Source organism: Osmia bicornis, chromosome 2, assembly GCF_907164935.1.
Source record: "Osmia bicornis bicornis chromosome 2, iOsmBic2.1, whole genome shotgun sequence".
Lineage (NCBI taxonomy): Eukaryota > Metazoa > Arthropoda > Insecta > Hymenoptera > Megachilidae > Osmia > Osmia bicornis.
The window spans coordinates 1,529,286-1,551,283 of NC_060217.1; the positions used below are offsets into that span (position 1 = coordinate 1,529,286).

The window sequence follows — 21,998 nt, forward strand, 5'->3', positions numbered from 1 at the left end:
TCGAAAATTAATTGGTTCAGAAGATATCTTTCTTCTTAGGGAAAGACCACTAGATCATTTACCTGTCTCTCCCTAAAATATTTTTCGAACCAATTAATTTCCGACTCAAGCGCCTTAATACTTTCTTGTAAAGAATAAAAAGATGCTTCGATCGACGTGTAGAAAAATATATAATCCCATTTAAAAAAGTGAAAATGACCTTGAAATCTTTAAAACGCCTAGGACCGACGCATACAGTAGCACCTAATGTGATACTCTATCTTACACTGTATAATTTTGCCTAATAAAATTTTCCTCTGTTTGATACGATTTGAGAAATATATGTTGGCCCAGTTGTATGAGACACGCTATATAAATTTTTACGTAAGAATTTTTAAAAATTTATTTCTATTCATTATACTGTGCAATAATTCCAAATTGAAAGCTAATAATTACAAAAATACACAAAAATAATTTTTTCAGTCATCTGTTTTTCGATATAAAGGATTTATATGAAAATCATATATCAGATGAGGCCATCCAAATCTTAATATTAAAATTATTTTTACTTATTTACTCAGTGAGTGTTTATAACTAGTAATCCACAGCAAACGCATTAAACATTTTAATATCAGCTTCTTTGATTTTAAAACAAGAATGCTGACGCATGGTTCTATCTATTACCTTCTGGTGTTTTATTTATCACATAAGTGTTATCACTTTTCGCTGGAGAAGTAGATTCGTTCGTTTGAGCTAGGGTAAAAGTTTCGGTTGAAGCTGTATCGTTATCGTCTGTATGTTGTGCAATATATTGTGACTGTAAACAAAAAATGTATGCATGTAATTTTTAAAGATCACGTTACACGCGCTATCAATTAATTAATTATCATTATAATAATTTTATAACATTGTCTTACTGGTTCATCACAATATGATTTCCGCATTTTGGATAAGCAGATTAATTTTTCCTTTCTCCATAATGAAGTTTCGAAGAAGTTTTGGGGATCAGAATTTAATACTTTTGGCTGCGCTATCGCATCTTTAATACTTTCAGGTGTGTGCAAATAAGGAATCTATAATAAAAATCAGATGATTGTGAGGAACTATTTGACGAAATTTTAAAACAAGTATTATATTTCCAAGTAGAAGCATACTTTACGACATTGTTGTAAAGATGATTTCATATAACTAGGATCATATTGGTTGGGAGATTTATTGTATTTTGGTTCCAAGCTAGTCTTATGACTGGCTGGTTTATGTGGTTCATAGTCTTTACTTTTTGTTTGATTGAGTATTTCAGTTTTTGCATTTGGACCTGATCAACAAAATTTCATCAAAGAAGTTTAAGTTAAATTGTTTGCAGATTAGACATTTAATGCGATACAAATTATTTACACTCCTGCTCAAAGGTTACAGGCTACTGTTTAAAATTTCACGAGGGTCTAAAAAATATATTTAAAAAAAATACAATTATAAGTGGAATCGTTAAAATATTTAAATTTTATCTCTTTTCATATTTTATATAACTAGCTATGTGTATGATAACAAATAGATGTGATAATTATTTATTCAAAACTTTAACAACATCATTAATGAATTGTTATTTAATAAATTGAATAAACTGTTATTTTCAAATTTTTAAATAAAATCATGCAGCAGAATGAGATTATCGAATTCATTACATTATCACAGCTTCTATTATTTCGTACAAAAAGAATACTACGAGTCATGAAAAAATAAGATACATGTCAGTAGGTGTACATTGTACAGCATCGAACAAAGTAGACTTCTCCTAGGGCAGGCCTGTCTAACCCGCGGCCCACGGGCCTCTCGTGGCTCCTTCTCCCAACACGCAGCCTGCGTTCGGCTCCCCCCACTCTTCCAGTTGGTTTCCCGACTCTTCCAATACAGGGTGATCCTCTCGCTACGCTACCCAAAGGAAGTGCCGCCACAATAGAATGTGGTAGTCTACATCCTATTTCTGTCATCGCTTACATGACCGTCGAGGCCCCTGCGTCGAGGACGGTTGTATGCGTGGAAATGTGTTAAGAAAATATTCTGTTTTCCGCAGCGTTTAAATGGGACTCTTCTGCTCATTACACGCATTTTCACGCACACAGCCGTCTTCGCTGCAGGGATCAAGTAAGCGATGACAGAAATGGGATGTCGACTTCTACATTCTATTGAGGCGGCACTTCCTTTGGGTAGCGTAGCGAGAGGATCACCCTGTATATTCCTAGTCCTACATGGTGATTCTCTCGCTATTGGACCCAAAGGAATTGACGCCACAATAGAATGAAGAAGTTGGCATCCCATTTCTGTCATCGCTTACTTGACGGAGGTGGCCCCTGCAGCGGAGACGGCTGTGTGGGTGAAAATGTGTTAAGAAAATATTCTGTTTTCCGCAGCGTTTAAATGGGACTCTTCTGGTCATTACACACATTTTCACACACACAGCCGTCTCCGCTGCAGGGGCCACCTCCGTCAAGCAAGCGATGACAGAAATGGGATGTCGACTTCTTCATTCTATTGTGGCGGCAATTCCTTTGGGCCCAATAGCGAGAGGATGGATCACCCTATAGCTGCTAGAAACCGCTGTCCCACTACTGACGCTATTGGATGGTGGGGGAAGTCTGAAGTAGTAAGAGTGGGAGCAGTGTCTCTTTCGCTTCTAGCAGTTAGACAGGCCTGTTCTAGGAGAATGGCAGCCCCTACCCAACGCCGTCAATTTCCGCGGGCTTACGCCCCGCTTCGTAGCCGTTCCCGAAGAAAGTGACGATGTATGGGAAGGACGCTCCATACATACATACAATATGGGTTTGCGACCACTCACCACTTACGTATAAACATTTACGCGGCAGAATTTTAGTAGATATTTATATTATTATTCATATTTCTTAATTATATACTAAATTTGATAATACTTAATAATTAAGAATTATAATATTATGTTTCTAAATCACTTTTAATATTAACATCGTAAAAATGAAGATTTTTAGAATTTCTGCTTCCCCTGTAACGCCATTCTCCCTAAAGAGGTCTACTTTGTTCGATACTGTACATACTTGTATCACTGTGCAATAATAAAATTAAAATGTTTGCTAAATTATTCACTTTTTGATATAAATCTTTCTAGAAAAAAAAAAAAAAATAAAAACAAAAACTTTGATCTTTATTAGTTCTTAATGCTTTCATCTATTAAAATACTATTATTATATATTTAATTATGCTCCACTAGAAACTACAGTATTGCCACGAAATAAGCAAGTGGCTCGGGACCGAACCGTTGCTTATTTCGAGGGAGGTAGCTATTCGGCTTGACTTTGTTCTCGAAACGGGACGATAGAGAACGCGAGAAACGAGTGAGAGATCCGAGGTAGCGGCAAATCATATAGTGATCGGCCGAGCAGCGATGTTATTTTTTGAACAAGGATAGAAAGCATTATATACATATATTCCATCCTTCTTCTACTAACCGATGTCACTGCTCAGTCGAGCGTGAAATTTATTACCCTAAACATCGGCTTCGCGCTTTCATGGACCTCTCACTCATTTCTCGTACCTCTCACTTTGCGGGCGACTTCAAACAAAGAAGAGGGGATAGCGACTTGCTTATTTCGAAGTCGAGACCACTTGCTTATTACGAGGCAATACTGTATTCAATTTTTATTTAAAACGTGTTTCGGTATAGTTAACAGTCTCAACGATACTTGCAATTTTCAATTCAAAATGAAATACTCTATAAGAGGAGGGCTCGTTGTAGCGATATGATATTGGCTTAATAAAGATATTATTAGAAAAAGCATTAAGAATGAATAGAGGCTTCGTTTTTCTAGGGTTATAGATTTTCAAAAGGGATGTGTCCCGACTTTTGAGCAAGAATGTACATTATTTATAAGTAAAATAATTTGATGTATAAATCTGTCTGTCAGTGGTCTGCTAAAAAATAAATTCCAGTACGTACTCGTATCCGCTGAGGTGTGCGACGAATCGCTGCCGTAGAAGAAATGTTCCCTTCTGTTCGCCAATACTTTCTTCAGCTGTTTCAAATTGGTTCTGGCATCTTTGAAGGACTCGTCATCGGTGGAATCCAACAACGGTGACGAGTACACCGATGTACTCCTGGATTCCACGGTTTCTTGCGGTCCTTTTACCTTCTTGTAAGTGCTATTCCATGGTTGGGAAGCCTCCGAGTTAACTTCATCGTTCGGAGCAACATCCAACGTTTCTATGTTACAATTCGGATAGTTATGTTTCTTATAATTATTCTGCGCACTGCAAAGCACATTCATGTTTTTCTGGATGTTATCGTTAGTGGTGCGTTTAACATCCTCGCCAAAGAAGTTTACTTGTTCGATGTGCGCTGTGGCTTTGACGCTTCGGGTTTGTTTTGATCTTTTTGAATATAAATATTGGCTCGTTGGTGATTCTGGATCTCTCGCAGGATATAACTGTCTCGTTGAAGCACTTTTGGTTAATTTTAAACTCTTGGATTTGGAGATTCCCATCGGAGATCGTGTCACTGGTGAAACAAACGTCTTTCCAGTATCGTTGTTGTTGTTTGCATATTGATCAATGTAAACTGGTTCTTCGTCTTCGTATTGCATCTGTAAATATTGAAAATTTTGCAAACAACAAATTTTTGTTAACTTCTCCGATACAGCAAATTTAAATTACAAAGTATTTATGCTAATGTTAACCTTCGTTGTATGATTTTCTTTCTTAATTTTGAATAGAAACAGAGTTTTAATCGATCTTTGCACTTCTATATTCGATCACAATCCAGTTCGAATGCTATTTTTTTCAATATAATAAAAATACGAATAAAAAAAAGTAAAGTAAAGAAAAAAATTGGGGGTTTAAAAGATCAAAGTAAAATTTTCAACCTTATGTAGAAGAAAATTTATAATTACAATAGTTTAATAAATACAAGAATTTAATACCGTGTTATTTCATGTATCAAGCAAATTTTCAACATATGTAATTGTGGACATCATCGGTGACTGATACTTCAAATGTAATTTGAACCAATAAATTTAGAAAATAAAGAGAAGAATAACTTTAAATAATAGTACTGTTTGGAATATTGAGTTATTTGTAGAATTAAACATCTTAATTAATGAAGAAACGAACCTCTAGCCTTTGAAGAAATCTGCGCATTCTGTTCATATCCAGCGTTCTTTTATTCACATCCAATTGCAGTCCAGCTTCCAATAAGTTATTCAACAATGGTGGGAAATCGTATAAATCCATAATAACACCTCGTTTCCAATGCATGTACTGTCTTTCCACGTCTGCTTTGCTGTAGCCGCTCCATGGTACACGCACTGTACATCGTTTAACAATCAATTTTTATTACATGAAAAATTACATGATACAAGGAGAGAATTCAACAATTATGTACAAAAATTTCAGTTCTTCTTTTTTTCTACGGGATACTTCTACATTTACTGTCGTGTACTCGTCGCCTCAGTTTTTTTTACAATCGAATAATTAATTTAAAAAAAGAACATTAGTGTTCTATGAATAACGTAAGAGAGCAAATTAAAAGCTTAATTTGAAAAATAACCCATCACATTGTGAAATAATATGCTTAAAAAAATTTTTAATAGCCCATGTTATACTTATAGCAAAATGTATGAATTACAGTTTGGAAAATGATAATTTTGAAAACCATGAAATGTAAATCTATCGAATAAGAAAAGAAATGAATTTCATTATGGATAAGAAAGTATATTCTATGACAAAGTGTTAATTTGACAGTCTTAATAATAGAATTACCGACGTTTGATGTACATTTATTTTTAACACTAGAACTACCGACGTTTGATGCACACTTATTTTTAAGTTGAAAATAATGTAGATTATTCAATATATAAAAAATGAAGCATAATTTAATATATACATTTATTCTTTAGCTCGATAACAGCCAACATACATTTCAACAAAAACACCTCGATAAAATTTATAATTTAAAATAAGAAACTGGAAATCAGTCATTTTGACCCCTGTGGTAGTTCTAGTGTTAAGTTGAAAATTAAATGAAGGGTGAAACATAATACATCCATTTTTTATCTCGATAATAGTCAATATACATTTCAACAAAAACACCTCGATAAAACTTAGAATTGAAAATAAGAAACTTGAAGCCAGCCATTTTGACTGATTTGGTACCTGTAATATTAAAAAAATACGAACAGATAGTAAAACAAAATTGCTATGCAAGACAATGAAATCAAATATAACTTATAAAACAAAGCCTTCACCCCTATTTATAAAGAATAACGCTAACGAGCCGTTACTAATAATTATTATTAACGCTGTAAATATGACCTAAAGAGAATTCAATAATTAACATAAATTAGCGAAAAAACATTAGTATCACATAAACGTTTTGTAGTTCAATAAAACTTTATTTGCCAAATAAGCATCATTAATTTTAAACAAGAGCTATAATTATTTTTGCGCTAATCTAGTAATTATTCAGGAAACGGAAACCATGGATCCCCAAGTATCTCTGGGAAACATTTTCGCGTATTTACATAATCGAAGCAGTTGCGAAATTTTGTTTCAGAACGGCTGATAAAAACATAAGCAGGGAAATCGACGAACCATTGCATGTATTGAAATCTCAGTGAACGTGATTCCGTTTCCTTATCGGTTCGAAAACCAGTTTTATTTTTACACCGCGATTCTCGACAGGGTTTCTAGTTTAAAAGCAAATCTCGTAATCGTTCAGGTTCACATGAAGAAATCAACGAGCTCGGGATTCCGCGAGTGCTCCGAGTCTTGCTCGGGATGTTCCGTGAGAATCCAGAGAAAGCAACGGGAAATTCGGGATAAAGGAAATGAACGATTATCCAGTCTTTAATTGTGAGAAGCTAGGTTGATTAATTTCATATTTTATTAATTTTCATTCTTTTATAACTCTTACATTCAATAGATAATTAACGGTGTTATTAAATGGTTGGTTTCGAGACATCAAAGATTTGACACGATTTGATAACATATAAAAGTATCGTAGATTAGCACTTAATGGTACGTCAATTTCATCAAGCTTAAGATTGGAAGAAAATACCTGCATAAAGAATATCGATATTCTTAACACAAATTGATGGGTTGTCAAAGAACTTAATCGTTTTACTGAATATCATACAGTAATCGACAAGACGATTCGTTAACAATTAAACAGTTTCGCATTAAAAAATATTAACGAAGAGTTTCTATGATAATTTTTAATAAACTGTAAGCTTCAAATTGATATAGGATAAGGTTGCTCAAATCGTACCCCTTAAGAAAAAACTCGTATAAATGTTAGGATTTATCAAATAAATAAGAATTATATGTGTTATTCAAAACTTGTGTGAACATTGATATTATTTATTTGTAATAAAATTCAAAACTCTGTATGATTTTACATAAAATAAACTAAATATTTAAAATCTCATAGCGGTACCACGTAGGAAACTGGTTTCCTAAGTGGTACCACCTATAAGCAACAATAATAATTAAAGCCTATTTCTTTATTAATCTGTTTACATATGTTACATATTCAGTTAGTACAAACATCACACACATATTTCTTTATTATTTTGTTAACTCCAGCGCATAGATCATGCACCCATGCTTTACATTTCAAGCATCGAATCACATTTTCCTCCCGGTCTTCTGCACAAATATTATAAAACCAATCAGTGTAAGTTTTATTGGTTTTGTTTTTAAAAATTTTTAATGTAGGTACTTTTTTGTTGACTGCTTCCTTTTTTGTATATGTATATAGATGTCGTTACATGCGCAGTTGTCGTCGTATTAAATTCAAAATTCAAAAGGTACGACTTGAGCAACCTTACCCTATATCATACGTGCTATGTTAAAATACTTTTGTGTCATGAAATTGCGTTAGAATTGACATGTTTACTCCAACTGCAAATCAATCATTTTGTATTAAGAGTATGTATTAACTTATGTAGTTATTAGCCAATCCGTATCTAATCGTAAGATTGAAAATCTTGAGAAGGAGGCTATAGCATTTAGATTTTCTGTCACTTTTGTACGGGCCGAACGGTAAGAGTTATCGAAAAAATTCTTGCGCGATTGTGTTTAGTGAGTTAAAACTTTAACGAATTGCTGAATTTTTTTTTTTGCCACTTTCGGTTCGACCGGAAATGGCCGAAAAAGGGTTGGCTCTCATTGTCAGAGGTATGCGAGTGCTCAATTTATTCGAGTACTCGAATTTCGAGTCAAACAATGATCGGTCGAAATCGACGAGCTGCTTGAAACAAAAGCGAGCTACTCGAAAAAATCGAACTACCCGAATATTCGAGCTGAAAATTCATCTTCAAGTAAATCGAAGTTTTACGACGGCTCGAATATTCGAGTATGTAGTTCGATTTTTTCGAGTAGCTCGCTTTTGTTTCAAACAGTTCGTCGATTTCGAGTAATTCGGCAAATTCAAACGCTCGGCTCGAAGCAAGTTCAGCTCGGCTTGTAAATTACCTCTATTGGCTCTAGAGCGAATCTCGCTCTAGCTCACTTTTTTGTAGCTAACTTTGAGCTTGGAATTGATATAAGTGCTGTTTTGTGATAATATTATGTTATTATATCACGTCAAACTTTCCATATTTCGAAACCAGCCACTTAATAGGTATACAACGGTCTAATATGATGGTTGTTTAGTTATTTTTTACTTTGCTACGTAAGTATTAAAATCTCCAAATGGGGGTTATACTGGTAAATTAATTAACTGAGAACTTACTTGTACACATTTCCCAAATTAACAAAGTTAGTCCGTACACATCACTCTCCTTTCGTGCCTCGTAACTACGAAAAAGTTCCGGTGCTTGCCAACGGAAGATCTCGGTTCTTAAACGTTCTTCGTATTCCCTTTCTGGTTTTGGCTGTATAGATCATAATGAATATTTCTGTTTTTTAGTTATATAAATATTAATACTATTCGCAAATGAATAAAATGATACTAAATAACCAATGAAACACAAGAATCTACATACATATTTATCATGGCTAAAAATATTCTTTCTTCTGCTTAAACATTAAGTAATATGATATGAAAAATAAATATTATAACACAAAAATACTAACTGTAAATACTTGACGTAAGATTATAATTTAACGTTAGATGTTTTATTCATTAAAAAAGATTTAATAGTTCTTTACTATCAGTCTTCATTAAGTCCTTGATTACAAATAAAATCAAAATTTGTCTTTACAAGTTTGAGGTCTGTTCCAGAACTAGATTAATAATATGTAACAGGAAGAAGTTATTCCATAAAAAAAAAGAAAAAAAAAAAAAACAAAACGGAAATTAAAATTCAAAATCATGTAGATATTTGTTTGACCCTCTATTGGAATTCCTAGGATTAAAATATGAAAAACATCTTTGCTATTTCACTTCCTGGCATATTGCATTATTAATCGCGCTTGTGAAAGAAAAATCGTGAGAATTGGGCATGAAAGCCTATTGAGAATCGTGTAAAGTTCACAGAAATTATTCTCAATCCAGCACGCAGACGTTAGATAAATTAATTCTCACCATTCTAATCCCTGTTGCTTTCTGTATTACTTCATCAAATTTACGACCACGATTTCTTCTCTACTTTCATGCATACTATGCGAACTAATAAAAATCATATCGATTGGAATCCTGTTAATTGTCTTTATCATATCAACGGTTATTAATTGAATACCAGAAATCAAAACTTACGATTCTATCTAAATAATAAAGTTTAAGTGTCGTACAATTAAGGGAACTACTTAATTCTCCCAACTTGTAGTTACTATTAAGTTATAAAATTGTAATATATTATACATATATCCACTTCAAGTGATGAGTAAAGCATTCAAACATTACATTCTTAATAACAAAAAAACAAACAAACAAAAAAAATTGTTAAATAGAGTTTAATGAAATGTTTAGATGGCTTAGTGAACCATAAAAATCTTAAAATAACTCTTAAAATAGATGTTTGGGCTTTATTTCTACTTTATTTATAAAACTGATGCGAGAATTTAATTTTCATTAGAAAATATAAAAATTTAAGTAAATAAATTTCAGATGATTATGAGTAAGAAGTTTTAATATAGTGAAATTTAATTAATATTATTTAAACAGAATAATGATTGAGATTGGTTTAGTGATTTATTTAGTTGATTCATTTCCTAAAATACACATGACACTCTGAATTGTGAATTGCATATGATTTACGTGAATTTTCATGCTTCAGCCGTTGAATGTAATTAAGAACGTCACGATACAGTGATTTCATTCAAAAATAGACATTTTTGTGAGAAACAAGATTGTTTCCTGCTGCGAAATACCGTTGGGCGTAACAATGGAAAGACGGATGTGACGTTACATCCATTCAATTTTAGCCATTTATACACGTCAGTCTCGAAATAATTAGAGGATCTCGTATTTAAAAAATAGAAAACTGATATCTATTTTTAGAGATTTTACAAAAATTATTCACAATAATGTGATGGTAGAAAAAATTAAATTTCAAAGGATTATAAAATGCTTTCTTTTTTTATTTTATTTAAAGTAGAATACTTTTTGCAATATTTTGTTTTCGACTTCAGAAATTTTAGGGAATTTGATTTAATTGGTATAAATTAAAAATATGCTAAATTTGTCTAAAATGTTTTATAAAATAAATAAATTCTTTTATGGCAACGTTGAAAAAAAAAGATACATAAATATTTTTAAGCGGCACATTTTGCATCCTAATGCTACTATGAGGGTGAGATGAAAAGCTTCTCAGCCTAACTTATAAGAGATACAGAATTATTCTTCGTTAGCCTGACTTCAGATGGTCATAAAATTGTCTTCTGCAGAAGGTCAGATCACGCGATATCGCGCGTTTGACTCACGTTAATAACAAACAGGGAAAAGGTTATAAATACAATAACGTAATATGAGTTTGCATTAAAAGTATCAAATAGTCTGCATTTGAAGAACTTTTGTGTATCATACACAACAAAAAAGATTAAAATACACGTAATAATAAAATATTTCTATGTTAAGCTGGATTCTATTGTACTAGTACATTGGTTGCCATATAAACCACTTACATGCGGATAATGCTTCAATTTTCATAAGAATCTACCAGCCATATTATTAGGAATTCTATGACTTTCCCATTAGCGTAACTATAGAGACCCACATGTAGACTGACTACTCGCAATTTAAAAATTAAAAAATTCTAAGACTCTAAGGTATTAAAATACAATTCGAAAATTCCGAAGTTTTTAAATTCTAATATTATAAAACATTTAATATTTGAAATTACAAATAATAGATATGTTAAAATAGTGTAAAAATAATATATAAAATCTATTAAAAATAAAAATACCAAAGGTCATCTCGGGTATATTTAATAAAATTATCAACAACTTCATAGTGGCAATCAACACGTTAAAAATGAAAATACTTACGTTATTGACGTGCATCGCCAATTCCCATCCACCGAGTTTGACCATACCATTAGAAGCCAAATAGACGCAATGCGAGTTGATAGCAGTATGCATGTATCCGCGCATGTGAGAATGTCTCAATGCATCCGACAGTCTTCCTCCGCATCTCGCGATACCTTGTATGGATATACGTTCACCCTGATCGTGTATATAATGATAAAGGGTGCAATCAATGGATTCTAAAATTGAGACTAAACCATGGTCGTCTGTGAAGGTACTGGCCATCAATAACAGCACGTTTGGATGTCGAATTTCTCTAATAAACAGAAAATGACACCAAATCTACATAATAAAAAGATTATATCCTTTTATAAATTAAAGGATAATTATTATTTAATGATAATTAAGAACTTCAATTGCTAATCGTTAATTGTAATAAAAATTGGTCTTTTTTCCAGCTTTAGCATTTCATTAATTATAGTATCTACATATGTATATGGATTTTAGGCAAAATACAAGATAAAAGAAATAATTTTAATTTGATACTATCACAATCATAAATAAACATTTGAGGGGTCATATTTTTCACCTATGTTCATCATTTTGATTTTTGTATTATACATATATTAAGAGATCAATGACAATTTTTTATGCGAAATTGGTACTTACGAAAGTACATCTAAATCTGCTTTTACAGCGTCCTTACATTCTGGGTGTGAGTGTCTCTTCAAAGAAACTCTAGTATTTTGCCACTCGGCAAAAATTAGCTCCAGATATCGATCTTCCGTCCCGGCTACCCAACCGATTTCAAAGATTTCCGACGGTGGTATACGTGGCACACCCAGAACACACGATTTTGGTTCATGGAATTTTCTTTCATTGTCACATTTATTGTTATTATTTTTAGTCAAAAGATCGGCTCTCTTTTTATCTGGACTAGCCGGTGTATCCGTATCCACGTCGTCAGAAAGTCGTCTACGATCTATGAATGCTTGCAATGCATTACGGTAAGATTCGCTAGAATCAGAGATAACGTCATTATTAATAATATAAATAATTACTATGAATATACCAAATAGTGCTGTGAATAAAAAAATATAAATTTAAAGGTTATAATACAAAATTTGTTGATTTTTTAATTATTATTCGTAAGTATTTTAAAATGTCACTAAAAGACTAGAATAATGTTAGTTGAGAAGCACTGTTTAATATTTGATAAAACTATTTTATTCATCTGTTGTCTTATTTTATCAATTTTGTAGCACATTTAACAATTGTTTACTATTATTTATACTAACACTTACGTTAACTTCAGAAATTGTTTTAAACTATCATCATTATGCTTTATATCACATCACACTATAGATATTCACACACAATAAATGAGGACATGCAGGGCGATCGGTATTTCGCAAAGCATGAAGGTAATACACCAAGAAAATGTGACTAATTTACTTTTATCAAATAATAAATATAACGAAAGACACTGATCGTTGTCAGAAGCGAAGAAACATTGTAACTACTTAAAGAATAAAGTATAACATAGAGTCGTTCGGAAGAACTACAGTGGACGCTGTCAGTTTGAATTATCCTTTGACAACACACGCGACAAAATAGGTTAAGACGTTTATTCTCCTTGGCGGTAAAAATATAACACTCACCTGACAGTTCGTCCGCAACTGTATCTCCTTTCATGTCGCTTTTTTACGCCGTCTGTCATTTTTTTAAACGCAGAAAACAATAGAGCTTTCGTCTTGGAATCAAAAAATAAACTTATCCTTACGAATAATGCGCGTGACAGTGATTAGCGTCGGTAACCCATATACAATAAAAATGCTAGCCACGGTGCGCTATTGGTCATTACTAAATTTCTGATTTTTGATTGGCGGGCGCGTAAATTTGAACTCGACAATTTAACACAAGAAAAATAAGTGTTTTTTGTTAAAAATGATTTTATTTAACGAGTTATTAAATTAAAATGTGAACCTGGTAACGTTATTTTATTCGAGTTCCGAAATTCTAACCAATGTACGAGTGAATTTCGTTATAGTTCGATGTTCGCAACATGTAAACGATTTCCCGCGGAAGGTGTGGTGATAATGATCGCTATTTTCTCGTGTTCATTGAGGTTTAACATGATCACAATGAGCCGGAACCCGATCTAACATTGAACTTTCGAAGGAAAAAAATACATATGCTACGTGCAATGGAACTGCATATACATATGTACACGTACAAAGACTAGTGAGTATTTGTTCGATGAAACTTGTTTTACGAGCATGTGTGTGCTTGTATTATTTTAAAGTGTGTGTAATGCAATTAATTATTCATTCAATTATCTAGACGTAAATTCTATGGAATTGTGAAAACGTATCGCCATTTTATACTTTCTGTTATGAAGCGTATTGATGTAATTGTAAAAATTATAAAGAATATTTAAAAAATTATGTAAAATAAGTTTTGATAATAATATTAGACTTACTTATTTAAGCCACACTGTTTTTGTGCCAGATTCCATCCGTTTCGATCTCTTTGTATAACATCCCTGTAAAAAAAATAGAGATGTATATTTGAAGGTATGCGAATATTCATATATTAAAAATATATTCAGAAAATTCGAAAAACTCGGAAAATATTAAAAATTTTATGAAATTAAATAGATTTAAACCGAAACTAATTTGAGTACAATGTATCGATATATCGATTTATATTAATTACGCGCTAAAGTATCTACTGAACTATTTCAAATTATAAAACAAAACTTGTTTTGTTATGTTATGTATGTATTTACGATTATTTCTGTTCATAACAAAGTCTTTGCTGATATAACGTATAATTTATCGTTTAAAAATTGAAAATTTGTGTTCATTTTCCTTTTCTAAATTTTATACTATTTTTTTTAGATATTATATTTCTAAAGTATGAAAATCTTCCGTTCGGAAATTTTAGTACTTAATTTTAATTTGGGTTACGATTGACCCAGTTTACTGTTTGAGGATTACCTAATCATACAATTTTGTACGGTCAAAATTAAAACAAAAATTGAATATTTGATTATTCAATTGAAATTGAAATAAATTAAAATTAGATAACGATTTTCACAGTTAAAACTCGTTTTCGATGCATTCGTAATGTTTCGCGGAAAATTGCATTGATTATATGGTTTCGTCCCAGATAACGTTATATAGTAATTTTATTAAACTTAATCCACTTTCTAATACGTAATCCAGTTGCAGCGTTATATGTAATAAAATGTATTAGTAAATCCTCTGGAGGAAAACTGAGGGGATGCACCAATTTCAACCGAGTGCAATCGAAACGGTCAGGTCAGTAGAACAACTCAACCGGGAGAAAAAGCTGTTGTACCGCGAAAAGTGAATAGCCTGTAACGTTCGTTTCTGGTCTGCGAAATTCCACTTGTACTTTCTCTGATTCCTTTTTCATGGATCGTAGAGCAACGACACAATTATTTCCGTTACTATTTAAACGTTTCTTTGTTCTTCCTTTGTATTTCCCATGGTCAGTAGCGTAGCCGAAAGATCAAGAAAAAATTGATTGGTATTTATTGTGTTCAGAATTGATTATTCTTCATTTTATTTAATCCTATCAGTGTAGAATATTTTTAACAAATGATTAAAACATTAATTGCCAAATTCATTTTTAAAGACTCTGGTTGGTTATTTTAAATTATTAATGCGATCTTAATGGTATTTAAAACAACATTATTATTTTAATTTTTTTAATTAATTGATGGGTGATTGTCGTGGCGCCGAATGTGTTAATTTTTATTCCATCAAATTGAAAATTGAGAAATGTTTATAAATTAAAAATTGACATTATACTCTTATGTTATTTCGCGGATTGAATTTGACATGTTGTGCATAATTATGCATCGTATGCATTAAATTAAACGTACAGAAATAGACACACTCCTGATTGGTGAAATCAGGCGTAAACGGCAATTTCTTCAATTGAATTCAAACATTTGAGCAGCGTTCGTTTAAGAAATCCCCACAACCGATTGCCAGAACAATTAATTAAACTCTGTATAACGACTGAAGCGACGAGTGGGTGAAATTGATGCTAATGGTGTTGGAATTTTCCTGTCCATAAATGTTCTCAATAATTATTGCAGTTTCTGTTGACATTAATTTCCGGCTGCAAATAACGTAAACCGCAATAATCAGACTGATACTGGATACCATACCAATTGATGATTCTCGAACAATTTGATACCAAACAAATCACTTTTACATACTAAAACACATTTTGAAAAATGCTAAAACGTCACAATACAAGATATTCCTACTGTTATTTTGTATAAGTTTTTATTTGTATCTATAATTAAAACAGAAATCATTTATACTTTCCATCGATAGTATCGAATCAACGAAATTAATTTAATCAATTAATTGAACTCGGCTCGCTTGGAGTAGTGACTGTATAATCGTCAATAACAAATGCAATTAAAATGTTTTGATCAGGTTACACTTCATTAATTAGTTGGGTTGATCCATTGAATTTTAATGGACGAAAATTAAATGAAAGATTAATTAAACGATCGATAAGTTGGATCTGAAGTATCGATGTCAATATTGAAAATTGTAATTCCTTCTCGGTTTTATCGATAAACACGAGACAAAATCTAATGAATACTTTCCAATTGAAACGTGAAGGTAGGTCTTGTAGCTTTTGTATGTATACAAGGACTCGTGCTGATGGTTGTTTGAAATTCAAGTTGAAACGTAACGGTGAGCATCCATTCACAAAATAATGATTTCTGTTTGTGGCTTATAATCAGAAACCTTCGGCACGAGAGAAAATACACGTAATGATAATGCAATCTGATAAGCTGTAATCTAAAGCTACTGAAGGTATTTGGTAAAATAGTGCGCTTCCGTAATTTACATTCGTCCGAGTATGGTCATTTAATGCTTGCTCGATCATTGGTGAATGGCTGCTTTTAGACCCAGGAATCAATCCTTTTATTTGATACATTGACTGACAACGAGTGTTACATGAGCCACCAGTGATGTTCAAAGAGGGGAGTTGAAAGAAAGTATTTTTCGATCAAATGAAAGTATAATAAATATAGTATAATGGCAGTTTTGTATAAGTATACATTAGAATTCATTTGGATTATTTATTAGAATAATATAGCATGCAGAATTATCTCTACTATTTATTATAAAAAATTAATATTGTTTGTTACTATATAACGAGTATAGTAATTTGACAGATTTTTATGTTGGATTATCTGTTAAAAAAACATAGCACACAGGATTATATAGATTATTACGAGAAATGTATTCTGTTCAAGGAATGTAGTACATTCACGATTAAATTAGGCTTTTCCAGGGAAAAAGATAATGTTCCGGGTTCTTGTCCTTCCCAGTAGGTATTCCCAGGAAAAATAACAATGTAGCAGAATCTAAATATGTACAGTGGGTCCCAAAAGTATTTGTACACCATTTAAAACAAAGTACCTCGTTTAAAATTAGACCAAATGACTTGAGGTTTCTCGAGAAACTATACAAATTAATTTACTAACATAAGATATGTGCTTTTGTCGTTTTAAAAAATTACAATTTGTTGAAATCGTGAAAAAAATAGTGAAGGGTAATTTTTCAACTTTTTTATGTGAGTATATAATGAAAATTTAAAATATGTCTTTCGTAGATCCAAATAAGTTATGTGTATGCTGAGAATTTCATCGAGGTCCATTTTTTGGACCCACTGTAAAAACAGTTTGAATTGATATTTATTTATTATTCAAGTTTCTTAATAATATTTAATAATTACAATTTATATTATTTTTTTTTCTAAATTACTTTTAATATTAATATGGTATTTTCGGAATTCCTTTTTCCTGTATATCACAAGGGAAGCCTTATTTGACCGTGAGTGTATACAGAGGATTATGTACTTATTACCTACAACAACAAAAATTATATTCTATTCAAAGTGATTTCGAAAGAATCTTTTATATAAAAAACCTTTCTTTATTGAATACATGATTAAAAATCAATTTGGATACACAGTAAACAAATTGTTATTTTTAGGAAGTATATGAATTACTAAGGAAACTATTATTCTAACTGGTCTTGTCAAATCGAAAGTGTAGAAGCTTTCAGAAATCAGTTTCTCTAAGAAATAATTACTGCTTTGGTAGCCACAGGCATTATACATATGTATATTCAATACTAGGTGTTTTGTTTATGTGATCTAGATTAGTGAAGACGAAATAGGAAATAGTATACAGATAGGATACTACACATCCTATGGCCGCATTTCATATTTTTCGCACTAGAAAACTGGCCAACTAAGTAGTTGCATTAATTTCTGCATGTACCTGCATGCACCTATTTACTATTAATATGAAAGGAGCATTTTAATTAATTTTTTTTATAATTTTCAATCTATTTTGGTATCAGATATGTATGTATGTACATATATTACATTTGATCGTAAATTGTCATTTGGAAGTGAACATGGGATTAAATAGTTCTTAAATTGATAATCTTAAATATCAAGCAGATTGATAATCTTATTATCATCGTAAAATAAACATTTTAATTTGATATCTTATTGTTGGTAAATAGATAATGTTTATCTTTTAGTACCGTCAGGGTGTTTCATTTATATTTATGGGCATTTACATAAATATTGTTTATGACAAACAGGTACTTCTGGATGAAATTTGAAATTTTTCGTATAATAATTTACAAACTAAATTTGTGAAATGAATTCAGAAAATAATTAAAAATAAGAACTGTATAAAAACAGCAGAGTTCTGTGAACTAAAGAATCAAATTTAGTGTCCTTATAAAACCTTACTAAAGTTATTTTTATTTAACAATGATTTCTGTTTAGAAATTCTTTGCAGATGTAAAGGTGAAAAATATAACTCTTCAGCTTTCAAAATATAACAAATTACCTATAATAGTCATTACGTCTTAATATTTTTATTTTCTTAAGAAATTGCATTTCCCTCAATAAATCAAAAGTAAATCTATATGTAACAAATTTAAAAATCTTAAGCTTAAAGTGAATCAAACATTTTATAAGTAATTCATTATTTAAAAAAAGTTTGAATTATATTATGTCTAATGGAATTAGATACGAATCTAATTGTAAAAAATAAATTGATAAATCATGGGTCTAATTCTATGCTAATCAACAAATTGAAGTAATGACTTTAAATTGAATTTGAATAAAATTTTTTTTAATAAACAGAAGATGATTTCAAAAATAAACTTTCTCAGTTATGAGAAGCTAAATTCGTTCTCCAAGCATAAAGTGTGGCAGATTAGGAGAACGTAGCAGATTACTTGATGCATTAAACGGGTACTATACATGTCGTCCGAGTCTCTTCTCTTATACCAAGACGAAACGATTAACAGAGAAAGCATACACAGCATATTAGTATGCTTAATAAACCTTTATTGTGTGCTCGTGCAGTAAGAACTGACCTGTCGCTATTTTCAGATCCGCATCGTCACAGTTCCATTAGCAGTACATGGGCAATGTAGAATACGATGATGCCCGAATTTGTGATAAAAAGTGCTAGAATGTAAATGCAGTTGGAGGTATTTGTAAAAGAATTGTTTTATTTCGAAACAGCATCATTGACGTAACTAGCAAGGGTGCGCCTGTCCTCCTAAAAATCTGGACTGGCTCTTTACCAAAAATGTGAACCTTTATCATTTGAAAATTCGAAGATTAAAAAGTTCCAAAATACCTACATTTCAGAATTTCAAATTTATTAGGTGTAGAAATAAATTCTGTGCTTTTTCTTTATTTTAATTAAAGATTTATTTGTAAAAAATTATATAGTAATTTCAATTATTAAAATAATTGTTATCGTTATCATATTTGCGCGCCATTTCATGGAAGCGCGGAAAAATATTCAAATGTAAAATAGTGATTAAAAAGGGGTAAAAGGTAAAGGCACTGAATTAATTTCTACACCTAATACAAATCTTCAAAATCTCAGAATTCCGAAATTTCAAAATTCTAAGGTTCAAAAGCTCTAAAATTTTAAAATTTCTGATTTCCTATTTTTCAGAATTCTAAACTTACAAATCTTCTAAATTTCAGAATTCTAAAAGTAAACAATCCTGAGATTCAAAAATTCAAAACATTAGAATTCCAGATTATCAAAATTTTAAAATTTCAAAGAGATCTGATTCACCCCCTTAAACCTTCTGGTCCGAATTATTCTAATTAATAGCATGAATGCAATGAAAGTTTTTGTCCTTGTGAGGACAATTGAGTGCGGAGGTAACTACTCAATGCTTTGATCTTTGAATATTTTTTTGCCAATTAATGTATGCAAAAAAATTTAAATATTAGAGTTTGGATACTTGGGTGCCCGATTGTACCCAAGGCTTTAATTGATATAATTAAATATAAAAGCATGAAAATGGCACTGTTGAAACGATACATATTTAGATGGCAGAAATGATTTTAATTCATAGATTGATGTAATACTAAAAAGAGTCAAATAATTTTTTAATCGGTACAAAGTACTGCTATTGCAGGTATTAGAATTAGTTATACAATATTAATTAAAATTTAACAAAAAGGTTTTCTTTCATTTTTCTTGAGAATTTCAAAATTTTCCGCATAGGAATGTAAGCCTGGTATTTGCAATGGTTACTGGTACGTAGAATATCGTATTAATATTTCATACCGATCGTCTGATTAGTTTCTTTTTATTCTAATTACGCGTTAAAAAAAACGCGTTGAAAGTTCACTTATCTACGTTATACCCCAATAAAAAAAGCGACATATGTATGTCGCAACATTGTTGGAAGTTTATACTTTTAAAAAATGTAAAATCAATCGTGATCCTGATCACCAAAGATACTTCGTCTAAAATTTAACGCTTAAATTGTTTAATGTAAAACCCTGATGCATTAAAAAAATAGTTGAAAATTTAGAAATTATAAATGACAAAAAATGTTAATTGCAACTTTCTCAGTGATACGCTATCTAAGGATTAAATAATTTAATATACGAAACACATTAATTACCATAAAATTCTTCATTTCACTCAACACAATTTTAAAAACAATATTCTTCAAACGATACACCTAATTAGAGGAACGTCAATTGCATGAAACATTAACTTTACGTAACTTTGTACAATAGTTATCTCAACTTCATAATGCTAGATAAGCGAGAATATTCATTGTGAAATCAGATCGAACCACCAAATGCAAGAACAGTCACATGACCCGTGAAAACGAATTGAAACTTGAAATTTTATTAAAACGACGATAACGTGCTCTACGATCGCAATTGCAACGATGATAAAACTAACGCGGTTGATCAGTGTTTTTCATCGCGAACTAGTGTTTTAGAGCAGGGGAACCCGGACGCAGCGACGTCTATGATAAAGCATCATTCTCATGCCGACGAGTTATGTTATAGGTGAAGGTTACCGTGCCAGTTAGCTGATAAACAGTACCGAAAAGCATGATAAAAGTTGAATAATATAAGGTGGTATAAGAAAATCTAAAATTATAATGTTTCATGTTTTGGCCTTTATTTTGAAATTTCAAACATGTCACGAATTGCTGACTTTTTTTAAACATTATATCCTAATACTTTGAGAACTAATTGATTTTAGGCATATAAATTAGTGCTGTGACTTTTTTTGGCAGAAAGTCATGGTAAAACTCTTAATTATTTAAGGAATTTATATTGTTAATCATATTTTTGCGAGGTTTTTCAAACATACAGAAGCGTGGAAAAGTATTCAAATTTAAAATAGTAAATAAAAGAGTAATATTAAAAGCACCGAATTAATTTGTTTACCTAATAAACTTTGTTTAAAATAATTTTTGAAAAATGAAAAAAATTAAAATAAGACACCTTGTATGTGACTTTGTAAGTTAGACAAATGTTGCACTAGAATTTTTAGTTAAAATACCAATTTTGACAAGTAATTATGGGAACACATTCACAATGTGTCAAAAGACTATTGGTACATCCAGTTTTATTTAAAAATTAAAACATTATTTAAAAATGTATTCTTTATGAAGTAGTGTGTTAACATTTTTTTGGCAAAAATTAATTAATTAATACCTATAAAACAAATGATATTTTACGTGATATCAACAGTTTCCTTTTTCTTAATTAATTTTCATTTCAAGTGAAGGTAAAATGAACCTTATAATAAATTCCTCTTGACTATTATTTTATCTATTTACAATAATAGAAATATTTTAAGGACTATCCCACTTCCTTCTCTTTTGTTTTACAATTTCCGGTAATGGGAGATCACTGATCACGCGTGAAATATTTGGGAACTGGTTGTGAAACTGTTGTAGTAAAATTTATTTGATATCAAAAGGTTCAATTGTAAAGATTTTTGGTGAAAGTACCGACATGTTCGTACGTTTAATTGCTGTATTCACCGTTCGATTAGACGATGCGAAATGTAGACTAACGACAGCTTCTCCTATTATTACATTCGTATGCAAAACAAGTATTGATGAGTTCGTTCTTTTACTCTGTACTTTCATTGTTTTAAGAAATGCTTTCTAAATCTTAATCTCTATACTGAATATTTATAATTA

The 21,998-nt window shown here is 31.2% G+C and overlaps 1 protein-coding gene across 2 annotated transcripts in view; it reads right to left on the reverse strand.

Moving 5' to 3' along the window:
- LOC114876207 overlaps window positions 1-21,998 on the reverse strand; it is a 34,519-nt gene that overhangs the window by 2,173 nt on the left and 10,348 nt on the right. For both annotated transcript variants that reach the window (XM_029187431.2, XM_029187432.2), the window contains 9 exons: window positions 13,892-13,954; window positions 12,079-12,426; window positions 11,431-11,725; window positions 8,735-8,876; window positions 5,113-5,306; window positions 3,944-4,586; window positions 1,134-1,294; window positions 897-1,052; window positions 664-796 (listed from right to left, as the gene is read on the reverse strand). In XM_029187431.2, coding sequence (XP_029043264.1) covers window positions 664-796; window positions 897-1,052; window positions 1,134-1,294; window positions 3,944-4,586; window positions 5,113-5,306; window positions 8,735-8,876; window positions 11,431-11,725; window positions 12,079-12,426; window positions 13,892-13,954 — 2,135 coding nt within the window. The remainder of the gene's footprint in view (window positions 1-663; window positions 797-896; window positions 1,053-1,133; window positions 1,295-3,943; window positions 4,587-5,112; window positions 5,307-8,734; window positions 8,877-11,430; window positions 11,726-12,078; window positions 12,427-13,891; window positions 13,955-21,998) is intronic.